Here is a 13,726-nt window from a genome sequence, read left to right as displayed (position 1 = left end):
GTATGTAGGTCATTTAAGCACGAAATCGGGGCCCCATCCACGCCGCTTTTGGTTTTCCGCCAACGGCACACGCACCCACCTCGTCTTATATAATAGCGGCCATTCGATTTCCCTGTGGCTGTATAGATTTTCCCGAAGTCACCCTCTGTACGCCGTCCCCGGGACTACGTACAGTACGCACTGTGTAATGTGCATGTACTGCGTTCACTGTTTCGCCCGTATTCCGCATGATCGTTCGGAAAATCGCCACCAGGGGTTAACGGTCGCACAGTGGGCACGTCGCATCTGTCGGTGGAGCTATCGATCGGCTACCACCGCCGACAGAGTGAAAAACGCGTGTAAGTGCAGTTGACGCCTATTTATATACGAGAGTTTTGCACGTCCGAAATTTTTCCCTATACCCTAAAAAAAAAAAAAATATAGCAAGGTAAAAATATTTCAAATGTAGATAATTATAATTAATATTATTATTTTTATACTTACCAGATAATCCCTTTCGATTTCAGTTTGTTTACGAGAGCGCACTTAGCTCTCATTCATACAAACCCGTGTTCAAATAATCAGTCAAAATTCCATTCTCAACGTTCAAACAATCTTTCACCACCAATGTCAATTATTTGAAACGAAGGTAATTTTTTAGCAAATATCGCATTGTAACTTTTAAATTGTAGTTATGATAACATATTACATTTTAGTTATAGATTAAATAGAGCGTGTGTAGTTTCATTTTTTTCATATTATAAATAAAAATGTTGATGTTAAATATGACTACATCTTCTTAGTGACCTAGTGTTGTAGTAAAAGCCACATAAATAACCATACCGATTCTTAAAAAAAAACGTATGCAAAATATTATTTGTTTTTATTGTGAAATTATGTTTATATTTCTAGATTGTAGACTTTTGACTGGTTTTTGAATTGAAATGTGTATGATTTACCTACATATCATCATATTTTAACAAAAACTTTGTTCGTGGGTATTGGGTATACTCACTGGTATATTATAACAATGTTATATACAAGTTAAAAATCACAAACGCCTAACCCCGTCTACAACAATAACACGATAACATTTTAAAACGCAACAATACAATACACGAGTACACGAAATAATTACATTTTAAATCAAACCTGTATAATAAATAATCTTTTCTAAGTAATTATTTAAAAGCAATATTGTATACAATGTCATATTGTTCCCGATTTTACGTTAATACCCACGTATTTTTGTTTTCGTTTTATTTTGTTTTTCCAACGGTTCGTTGACACCCAAAGGTTAATTCTGAAATTCAACAAAGGATACATTGTTTGAATAATATATGTTCAAATCCAACGCGGTACATTCATTTTTTTGTTTTTTCGTACGTACTAGCTGCCATTGTTCCATTTCAACGTAATCGCGAAGTTGAAACCATTTAAAACAGTAACTATGTACAGGCCCATTATTGTACAGCCGCTTACGAAATTGATTTACGTATAGTCTTAGTACCGAAATTTATTACGACGGAGTGCGTGTAATGAGATTTAAGATTTAAATCGATTCTCTCGCGTTTCGGGAATTATTTAACACTGCATCTATTAATCTGTGTATCGGTCAGACAAAGATTAGTATAAACTTACCAGCGTAAACCTTAACAGCGTTTGGTAAATCTCGCATGGGCGAGACGGCTGTGGTTTTTGTTTGTAATTTGTCCCACCCATCCCGTATATAGACCATCCATATTTTTAGAGCATCATTTATCGACGAGAAAAAACTATATGAAAAATTAACTTTTCATATTAATATAACTTTATGAGATGAAAAGATATTTTTTTTTCGTTAATATAGTAGTTATTTCACTACATGTGTGTGAAACCAATATCTACGCATTGCTGTTAATACGTATTGTGTATAGAAAAAAAAAATAATTAACTAATTAATTACTAGGATTTTATTTTCATAGTTTAAAAGCCTTTAATTTATTATTTAAGCCGCTTTTATTCGAAAAGCTGATTATAAGTATTCGTGGAAGTCACAACCACAATCATATTACATTATGATGATTAGAAAAATTAAAGTGAATAAACGTTAGAACGATTTTGACTAGTGCCCAATAAAAAGTATAGATTTAAAATAATACTAAGGACGCTGGTTCATTGTACATAATATATATATACTATATAATTAAATTTTACCAAACATTAATACAATATTTGAAAATTATATTAATTTTGTATTTTATAATGTTTTTGTGAGTTGTAATTTAGTTTTAAAGACAATAAATATTAATATAATAAAATAGTATTTTTGTTATTTAAATATTTTTGTTTTGATTCACTAGGTAAATGTATAATAATATAGTACTGGTCACTAAAATCTTTAAAATTTCTCAAAGACTATATTATATCTATATTTATTATTCCTTAAGCCCAACAATGCTCACTAGGTATATCGTATATAATATACTATAATAGTATAATAGGATAAATCAATAGTATAAATATTTAATATATATTATACAAGTTAAGTTAGTGTTTTATTAATATAATAAAAAGAAAACGTGTATAGAATTTATTTTTTAAAAACGATCAAGTATTCAGAATATTCAGAATTATGCAAATAACTTATCTTTAACGTGTATTTGAAATTCGAACTGACGTCGAGCTATGAGAATATAATATTTATTAACGCATAAATACCAAACGAAGCCGTACAACGTTACATGAATATCTATAAATTGGTACTAAACCTATACCTACCATATAATTTATAGTGTGATATTCATAAATAACTTTCGAGTATGATAATGGCATGGGAGTTACGAAACGTCACTACATCACTACGTCTAATTAACGTCATAACTTAAGTATATAAAATATAGTGATAAAAAAAGATAAAATTTAAAAAAAATAGCTATGTTTTAAAAAACGTAAATTATTGCACGTGTACACTGTAAATTACTGGTCCAACTTTTTAGTCAAATTTTTACGTATTTATAAATGTCACGACAGATTTGGTGATTAAACGAAAAATTAATCGTTATCATACATTAGCGTAGATAAGAAAATTATTACTGAACCTCGACGCATAAATTCCAGATCTCATAATCTGTAATAACGGGAAGCAACAAGGCATTAATGACTAATGTTTGGTAATTTATTACGTGCTGAATACTATTGTACTGGCGTGTTCGACTTTTCCAGATTATAAGATGACGTTTCTCTGTACATCCATAAATCATAATACGTAATGTTTTTGTCCTCACAGCGAAAATACCACACCACTGTCACGCTATAATATGATATTCATATAGCGTGCGATAAAATATTGTGTTTAAAATATGATACACATAAAGCATATTTGTCTGTAGAGGGTGATGTCTTAGATGTTATGACGAAAATCGTACTAGCACCGAAGTACTACACTGACATGCATAGGTTTTTAGTAAATATAATATTATGTACAAAATAACAAAATAAAATAAACGGATAAAAAATTGAGCCCAATGAAACTTGGAAGATTCCACCGCAAATTATTGAGGTATGCAAGTTTTATTTTAGGCATTCAATATTCCACACTTGATTACGTTCCTGCAGTCTTAAATATTTTTAGTGGACAGGGTCCAGGATATTAGACTAAGTGATCTGTTATCCAACGCTATATACTCTCCTAGCACATCACTTATTAATTTGAAAGTTCCTCAATATTCTACCCACGCACCAATGTCTATATTAAAAGCGAACTAATGAGACATTTAATATCGTTCGAAAATGAAGACACCTTTCAACTATTTTTAATCAATTTATCGATTTTTATCATATTTATCATAAATAATATAACTATATATCTATTGTTAATTATATTCTGTGTAACTTATTATTGTATTTAAAGGACACCACCAATTTAATAGAAAATAAATAAATAAATATGTTTCTATCGATTTTTTTCCTCCGGCCATTGGGTCACACGGTTTTCTCGAGCCACCGTAATGTTCGTGACCCCCCCCCCTCCTTGTCAATCGAAAACAGATTATTTAGGGTTATAATAACACATAAAATAATCTACATGCATATTATAACTACCTATAACAATAAAAAAAAAAATGCAGTAACGAAAAAAATATACGGAAAAAAATGATTGAATAGATTTTAATAAAATAGTTGTGTTGCTCGCAGTTATATATTAGCAACTAGAAATTAATAGATAGTACATAAAAAATTGTAATCGCTGTCAATATGTTATGTTAGAGTTACATAAACGTGTTGTCAAACGTAGTATTGTTAATCAAACTACAACAGGCTTATAATGTTCTAGCAACCGAATACATATAACCAAACACAACTCATAGCCTTTACATAATATAGTCAATATTATGCAACAATTAGATTTTGAAACGATAGAAAAAACGGGCACCGTGTCGCTTAAATTTTGAACACGTTTGTGTTTTTCAGGTTCTCTTCGGGAGACCTGTCTTCGGAAGCTGACGATGCCGACCCCTCGATGGCCCCCACGGACCGGCCGCCGGCGTCCGGGGCGCAATCGCAACAGCGAGCTCAACAGCGGCAGTACGCGTCCAAACCTTCGCGTTCGCAAGCCGCCACGCCTGCGTCCGAGGCAGCGGACATGCGACTGGAGTTCCAGCAACAGCAGCAGCCAGGCAACCGAACGATAAGCGCACCGACCAGCCCGGCCAAGACGAGAGATTCGATACTGCAGCGCGTCCAATCACTGACGGACGCGGCCAAGGAGAAGGCCAGTTCGATAAGCAACGACATAAAGTGTGAGTATCGTTCGTATAGTCCACACGTGTTGTTATATTATACTAAATAGAACCAAGTTGATGGGGAGGGGGGGTGTTAAACTTATTTACATTTTTTACAATATTCACTAATGTCTATAAAATTAGCCGAAATACAATGATTTATCCTAAAAATTCAGAAGTACGATGGTTTTTTTTTCAATATATAATTTAACGATTTAGTAATAAACATACCCTGCAACCTTCACTGAGTGTAATATTGTTTTTCCGTAAAGGACGAAAATGTAAATTTTCCATCGGAATTTTTCAAAATATTTCTTTATCTATGTTTATTAAATAAAATGCAAAAATTATAACTATTGACTGTCATCGAATAACTCATCGAATATAATCCTAATGTAGGTGTAGGTAATTTGAATAAATATATAATTTTAGCAAAACAAAGGGCTGAGCGAACAAATTATTTCTTTATCAAAAGAAGTTTTATATGTCTCATAAATAGCCTATAGGGTTATTCAAAATGTATGTTTCAACCATTTTACCATAGAAATATTCATAAAAGAAACAAATTTTTGATACAAAAGTATTTTAATTTAGAAATATCTAAAATGAATAGTCATTTTTTTCACAATATTTTAAGGTGGAGGAGGGTTCTGAGGTTAAACGTTGGAAATTAAAATTAAAATTTAAACTTGTTTTACAATCATAATATAAAACATTTTTAAAATTATTTTGATATATACAAATCTAAATTAGGACGAGAAGTATAGAAGTTATAAGTATTTAAAGTTTAAGTGAACGGAATGGAGTGGTTGGAGTAGTATGGGGATACTCCGTAAAAGGTTGATCTATTACTTTGTTCACCTTACCTTTAAATCATTATAACTCTTTACAAATTCTTTACATTAAGATTGTAAATAATTTTAGGTTTCAATTTTAATTTCCAAAGTTTACCCTCAAAACTCCCATAAAATATTGTAAGAAAAATAAAATAAATACTAGACATTTTAGACATTTCTAAATAAAAACACTTGTATTAAATATTTTTCTCTGTTATTAATATTTATATGATGAAATGGCTATAACATTTTGAATCAGCTTGTATATATTATTGAAAGTTTTTTTTCGTTCATCTCTGTCTATAATTTAGCTCCTATTTAATATTTTTTCAGCATTAATTACTTTTTATAGTATTATTAATTATACTAAAACGTCGAAAACTATCTCTGGGCTACACTACCGTTGTCTGCATATCTAAAATAATATGTAAGCTGCTACTACCTGTATGGTTGGTAATTTGGTATCCGTAATACATTGACTTTAATACATTTTGTTCTAAAATTTTTACCCTAACTCACTATAAGGTCGAAATACCTCATACAATTATACTGTAGAATGAATTATATAGCGATCTGCCCGCTGCAAGCATTCTCGCGGTCGGCGTTTCACACTGCAGTAAATACTAGAAGTGTTTGTATAGTAATAATAATAACACATTACGAACGTCGTCGTACATGTTTTATATAATACCTACTATACGGATGACAAGGGTATATTTAATACGGTTACATCTTGACCCTTGTCTAAATAGTATAAACAAAAAAAAAAACACAATACCATTGGAAAACGAATAGGATTATAGTCACTATAAGACGTATCATTGTCAAGTGGTAGACCAATAATTCAATTAATTATACGTTAAGTTAAATACCGTTCTTACACCTCGTTTTGTTCTAGACAAATCGATATCACAAAATACGTATAACGAGCGAATACATTAAGCATTTAGTGTTAAGGACGCGTTCACGAAATAGTTCGTTTTATACAATAAATAATAGTGTCAATCGTCCGTTTTGCAGACTAGCGAGATTATCGATTTTATGTAACGTTATTGAATATATAACATTATAATGCGAGATAAACGAAATAATAGTATATTGTATTGTGAACAATATTAAAGTACATAAGGCTGTTGTGTGTTAAATCCCTGTCAGAAATTATTACATTCAATTATTGCGTAGGCGTGTACGTGATACTATATAATCACTTATAAGTTATAATACATTTTAACGCCTGACCTATACACAAGACCATTTTCGAAATGCTTTCAAATAATAGTTTTATTTCTGTTCAATCCGTGGTATTAAATCCCGTGCGTACTTGTTTAAATAACATACGCGGAATATTTTGATAACAAATAACACAGGGCTTATAAATCGTATTTAAATAATTATTGACAAAAGGGTTTATTTTTAATGTTTATTAAATTCGTGTCACTCGTTATTATTTCATGGATAAACTGTAATAAAACCGTTTTTATGAATCAATTAATACGTGTTCTTTAACGTTTGAATAAACTATAGATAATTAACAGATTATAAAACAGAGCTTTAATCGTGAATTTTCTTAATATTAAAAACACACAGCTGGTTTTACTCCAGATAACGCGGTTATTAATTTGAATTAAAAATAATAATAGTAATAATAAAAATGATAGGTATTCCACATTTGTTTGAATTTATTTTTTCTTTCGGTGATAAACATTTTAATATGAGTAGTTTATGTATGTAAACATAATATATTATAATTAAAAATGATCAAGGAAAATTGTCAAATTAATATTAATATTAATATCCAGCTAAAATATGTTTTTGTTACATTTTAGTAGTACCAGTTTGTTGATCAGTGATAAATTTTTAATTAAAACCATAATGATAGAATCACGATTAAATACCTAAATTACATATATTTCTTCAAATAAAAACAATAAACTATACATATTTACCCCACAAATTAGATTCAATTTATTCCCTTCAGAGAAAGTCTACAGGTATAAACAATGTGGCACTCACATAATTATTAAATTATTGTTATGTATTTAATATGCCGTGTAAAATTTTTATAAATATGCGTTTGATCTAGTTGATCGGTAGTCAAGATAAAGGTTTTAAGCAACATGTCCATCAATTTTTATTTAAAACCGTTTCGCGCAAAATGGGTAAATCGCGACTATTATGGGTAAAAATTGTTCTATTTAAAATACCAAATTTCTATAATAAAAAGGAAAACATTGACTGTGTAGTTTCTTTTTTATTTTTTTCTACATCACTTTATGATTTTATAAAAAAATGTTATAATTGTTATAAAATTCATTTTATTTATGCTTTTCGATCTATTCCTTATAATTTTTTACGGAAAATTAGTTCACCTATTTAGTATTTTTTTTTTTTTTTTTCGGTGAAATGACGACGTCATCGGACGTCTATAACAATGACATACTATTCATACTATATTATTATTGTTACTTGATATAATTAATTTAATACATAAAACTAATAACTTAAAACGTTTTAATATAAAATATTATCTGATATACACAGCGTGTTCATACAATATAAAATTATTTTTATCACTTATTGAATTAATTTTTAGCTATAATTTTTATACGATTATTTCTCTCGGTTGTGGTAATGCTTAATTATCATTTAAAATAGATTATTATTAATTACATACATACGATAAAGTATGTCGCTGCACGCGGATCTCTGGTGTCGACACATAGCCTCGACCCGACTTAGTTTTGGCGCAGCGACACGGGCTAGCGACTGATAATATTAACAAAGCTCAACGTGTTAAAAAGCATTTTTGGTTTACGTGTGTCAATTTAAAATGATTCATAACAGCAACCAATGTTGTCTAAAAGTTTCCCTTAAAATATAAATAATATTATTGTTTATGTTTTTCTCTAAATATACCTAATCGTATTCACCCACCGGATTGTCTACAGATGCGGCAGCAACACGAAGACAGCAGCGAGTGAACAAAGACCGTTTGTTAACGTTACTCGTGGTGGATGACGAGAACTTTGAATGGTGAGGCTTTTTTTTTTTGTTAATTTTCCCTTATGACCGTTTATTGGTTTTTACTTAGGTCTAGATACTTCCGAGGCAAACGGTTCTTTGGCGATTTCGAGATACACGTCGAACAGGCGGACATCAAAGACTTGACGGTGACCGCGAGCGCGGAAAGAGGATGCACGGTAAGCATGGCCGTACTTTCACCGTCTGGTTCTCGGGTGGTCCGTTCGTTCAGACCGGACTTCTTCCTGTGCCGGCAGAGCGTCAGGGATGCCAGTAAGGATTATCGAAACGTCTTGTTGGGATTGAACATAGGTGGCGTGCCCAGCATCAATTCTCTACATTCGTTATATAACTTTCAGGTGCGAAAACCTCTTTCTACATTAAGTTGTGATAAACTGTTATCATTCATCACATCATGTGATAATTATTATAAGCATGACTGTGATAGTGTGATCATATAGTTAATTTTCATATACATTATGTCAATTTGTGTCGGAATTCGTAAAATAATTTGATAATTTTATTTTGATAATTATTTTTTTATTAATATACTAGTAATTATCGCGTTATTCATGACAAGTTGACAAGGTTGACAAAAATGAAAAATAAAACCATGATAATAATTATTAATATATTGTATGGTTAAATTATCAGAACTTCCTTCATTCATTAATTTTAATTATATTCTGAAAAAACCTATAAAAACCTTGAAGTAAGATTTATAAATACGGTATTTGAATTTGTGGATTTTTAACCATACCCTTTCTTACATGTTGTATGCTAAGTAAGCTCATAATTTTTGTGATAAATTTTAATGTTTAGTTTTACATTGAAAAATTGTTAACATTTTCAGGATAAACCGTGGGTGTATGGACAATTGGTACAACTTCAAAAGAAATTGGGCAAAGAAAATTTTCCGTTGATCGAACAAACTTTCTATCCAAGCTCCGGTGAAATGGTAAAATAAATTATATATATTATTTTTTACTATAGTGACAACGGATAAAATATAACGACACATAAATTTGCGTTTCAGTCTGTGGCCACTCAATTGCCAGTGGTCCTCAAAGTCGGGCATGCCCACGGAGGCGTAGGAAAAATAAAAGTCGACAATAATGCCGACTTCCAGGATATGACATCAATTGTATCTGTTGCTTCAACGTACTGCACCACTGAACCTTTTGTCGATAGCAAATACGATCTTCATTTAACTAAAATTGGACCTCATTATAGAGCGTTGATGTAAATAGAAAATCGTTTTGATCGTACGGCACTGATTCACTAATCAATTTTGAAATTACTTTTCAGGCGTAAAAGCGTTTCAGGCAATTGGAAATCGTGCGTTGGGTCGGCAATGTTGGAAGAAACAGAAGTTCTAGAAAGATATAAATTTTGGTTGGATTCTGTGGCAGAACTTTTTGGGGGCTTGGACATTTTGTCATTGGAGGTAGTTGTCTCTAAAGACGGAATAGAACAAATCATTGGCGTCAACGACTCTGCATTATCTTTATTGGGAAATCAGCAAGAAGAAGATAGGAAACATATTTTCGATTTGATCATGGAAAGATTAGAAGTATTTAAAAATTACTTTAATTAATAATAGTATATTAAATTCCTAGTAATATTATATTTAAAACATTTAAGAGGACATAAAATCAAATTGACGTGTTGTTTCTGTTTTAAAAATTTAAAACATAGAAAATTTGCATTAGGAAGAACCGATTTGGTTTTTATCATTAATATTAGCGTTATTCGATATATTAATTAATATAAAAGTAGATTGCACGAAGAATATTATCCACCACCGCGATATCTCTTAGATTTTTATAGATATTGTAATTATAATGTGAGTTATAACTAGGGCTTGGATATAAATGCTCTTAAAAATATAGAAAAATGTCCTTTCAAAAAATGTATTATTTATTCTATAAATTCAAATCGTTATGTAAAAAAAATTTAATATAAAAAAAAGAGTAACAATTAAATTACATTTACATTACACTGTATAATAAGAGGAGCAATTTAGAATTTCAGCCTTGACTAATTTAAAATCAAATTACCTGAAGTTCAAAATAAAAATAATTTATATTACGTAGTAAATTATATTATGTAGTATTCGTATTTCAATGAAGTCAATTTGTTTAGTTATAATATGAAAAAAATTTTTTTTGTTAATTTCTGCATATGTATTAATCATTGCATATTTTTACGAAATTCAAAATGTATTATATTGAATTAAAATATAATTTTAAAAAAAGGTATAAAATAAAATTGTATCAAGTAGAAAAATTTAAAAAGTTTAAGATATAATTTGAAGATAGTAATGTTCTCAATGAATTAATGTACACTAATTTACGATTTTTAGTGATAGCGGTAAAATAAGTAAAATCCGTGGTTTACTTGTAACCTATATTTTTACCTAATATATAATCTTATACGAGGTCTAATCAAAAAGTATCGAGACTGATACGATTAATCGTAAACCAGTTTGAGTATGAACTTGCATGTGCTATATTAATCTAACTTTATATGTTGGGAAAATATATTAGACATAGATTAGATTAAAATTGTTTCAGTCGGCTTCTAGGTGCGATTAAGTCAAGTATGTTTTTACGTCCCGTCGGATTTCATAATGAGCGAAAATACAGAACAACGAGTGTGCATTAAATTTTGCCATAAACTGGGAAAAACGGCTACTGAAACCTACCAAATGTTATTGTTAGCTTATGGAGATGAAACCATGTCCCATGCTCGCGTTTTTGAATGGTTTAAACGATTTAAAGAGGGTAGAACAACTGTTGAAAGTGATGAACGTGAAGGACGCCCATCAACAAGCCGCAATGAGGAAATGATACAAAAAATACGAACAGCAATACGAGGTAACCGTCATTTGACAATTATGGAACTTAGTAATGAGTTTCAAATTTAATTTGGATCAGTTCAAACCATATTGACGACTGATTTAGACATGAGAAGAGTTGCAGCCAAATTTGTACCAAAACTGCTCTCAGGTGAGCAAAAAGAAAATCGAAAACAGATCGCCACTGATTTGCTAGAGTGTTCCGAATCTGATGATTTTTTTTTAAAATCAATTATAACTGGTGACGAGACTTGGGTATATGGCTACGATCCAGAAACAAAGGTACAATCTTCGCAGTGGAAGACACTTGATTCACCACGACCAAAAAAGCTCGTCAAGTTCGGAGTCAAGTGAAGGTCATGTTGACCGTTTTTTTTGACTACCAAGGTGTTGTTCATCATGAGTATGCTCCTAAAGGACAGACTATAACAAAGGAGTACTACATTGATGTTCTTCGCCGTTTACGAGACGCTGTACGAAGAAAAAGACCCGAGTTTAAAGAGTCTGGTAGTTGGAAATTGCATCACAATAATGCACCAGCCCATTCAGCCCATGTTGTGCAGCAGTTTTTGGCTAAACATGGTATCCCAGTTGTTTCTCAACCCCCCTATTCACCAGACCTAGCTCCATGTGATTTTTTTTTATTCCCAAAAATAAAAATGGCGCTTAAGGGTAAACGTTTTCAAGATGTAGATGAAATAAAACAAAATGCGACGGAGCAGCTACGAGGAGTTTCTAAAAATGACTTCCACAGGTGTTTTCAAAAATGGCAGGAACGTTGGAGAACATGTATGGACTCAGAAGGAGCATACTTTGAAGGAGATTGAATGTAAATAACTTTATCTAATATATTTTTTTTTTTTTTTTAACAGTCTCGATACTTTTTGATTAGACCTCGTATAGTATGTAAAACATTAAAATTTAAAATTGTTCATAACACCCTTAAAAATTTACGAAACTGTAAATAATATCCTTACTTTAAAATTGTATAACGTATCAATTCAGTCGAATATTATGCCACAATATAAATTTGGTTCTACGCTAAGATAATTATAACGCATTTACCATCCGATAGATCAATATAAATTGATTACTTAGTAAATTTGTTGTACATTTAAATACTAAACACGTATTACAAAATGTTTTGTATCTAGACACAAGTTTTGGCAAATATGGGTATTCAAGCAGTCGCCCAAACACAAGAAGAAGAACCACCAGCTATTCCGGCGAGACGAGACTCTTTGGGTAAGAATATCAAAATATCAAATAAAATATCTGGTTAAGGAATTTATAATTTGAAATCTGAAATTCTCAGTTTCAGAGAGTAGCGTCACGAGCAGCCATCAGTCTAGTCAACCAGTGAAAGCAAATCTAAGCCGTCAAGGTTCCATCATTTCAGCTTCGGCTTCAGTTCCGGTGCAGCAAAACAAAGGACAGTTGGATGACACCGAAGACACGATGAAAAATTTGAGGAAAACATTTGCTGGAATCTTTGGTGAAATGTAAACACGGACTCACCAGAACGACAATACTGGAAAACTGACAAAAAAATACTGGAAAAAAATAAAACATACTTTAACATACTGTGTGTTTACAACTCGCATAATTTATGCCTTTTGACATTAACCGGTTGATAAACTGTTGATTTAATGGAATTAAAAAAAAAAAAAAAAAAAAGCTAGAATAGTATATTTAAACGGTTAAACGAAAATCGTACGCACTAGATGTTCATTATGATAAAATATGCGATGGGATCAAGCCATGAATCCACTCAATATAATTATTATTATTTCGATATTATTCGAGTTACATAGAGAAAACCTGTTAAGTTTTTATTGTTTAATTGCAACCAATTAGGCTTATGCTAATTTGTTTTAGAAAAAAAATGTTTTACCGCCTTTCTATTAATTTGATTGTTCTTGAATTACCTTATCATTAAACATAAACTTATTAATACTTACTCTATACTATCTATTAAATATATATATATATATATTATATTATAATACATGCTATAAATAAATTAATTTTAAAACAGTCATTATCATTAACCGTGGTTAAACTCAATATCGTGTGATCGATTAAAGCAATATAATATGATATGTTATATTAATATTAAACGTAATAGAATAGACATATTAATACATAACAATATTATTAAATTGATATAGTTATATTATACAACCTTTCTCATAGCTTTACAATTATATAACTATATTTTTAACTCTTTCCTATAGAAAATATATAGATCAAATAATAGTAAGAAA

The 13,726-nt window shown here is 30.6% G+C and overlaps 2 protein-coding genes across 3 annotated transcripts; both read left to right on the top strand.

Moving 5' to 3' along the window:
• Positions 1–295: 295 nt before the first annotated feature.
• Positions 296–13,180, top strand: LOC113557219 (synapsin). Its single transcript, XM_026962609.2, has 10 exons — positions 296–427; positions 507–628; positions 4,432–4,760; positions 8,527–8,611; positions 8,670–8,958; positions 9,453–9,557; positions 9,636–9,841; positions 9,908–10,172; positions 12,614–12,704; positions 12,775–13,180. The coding sequence occupies exons 3-10, from the start codon at positions 4,481–4,483 to the stop codon at positions 12,963–12,965; spliced, it is 1,512 nt and encodes a 503-aa protein (XP_026818410.1). The 5' UTR covers positions 296–427; positions 507–628; positions 4,432–4,480; the 3' UTR covers positions 12,966–13,180.
• Positions 11,203–11,842, top strand: LOC113557220 (protein GVQW3-like). Of its 2 annotated transcripts, none has more exons than XM_026962611.2 (2): positions 11,203–11,478; positions 11,566–11,842. In XM_026962611.2, exons 1-2 carry the CDS (start codon positions 11,232–11,234, stop codon positions 11,811–11,813), a joined length of 495 nt encoding a protein of 164 aa, XP_026818412.1. In that variant the 5' UTR covers positions 11,203–11,231; the 3' UTR covers positions 11,814–11,842. The 2 variants fall into 2 exon arrangements, with proteins under 2 accessions (XP_026818412.1, XP_026818411.1); XM_026962610.2 differs by having other exon boundaries at positions 11,539–11,842.
• Positions 13,181–13,726: the final 546 nt, after the last annotated feature.

The sequence above is a fragment of the Rhopalosiphum maidis genome, chromosome 1 (assembly GCF_003676215.2).
Source record: "Rhopalosiphum maidis isolate BTI-1 chromosome 1, ASM367621v3, whole genome shotgun sequence".
NCBI classification, from domain to species: Eukaryota; Metazoa; Arthropoda; class Insecta; order Hemiptera; family Aphididae; genus Rhopalosiphum; species Rhopalosiphum maidis.
This window is presented reverse-complemented; position numbering and strand designations above follow the sequence as displayed.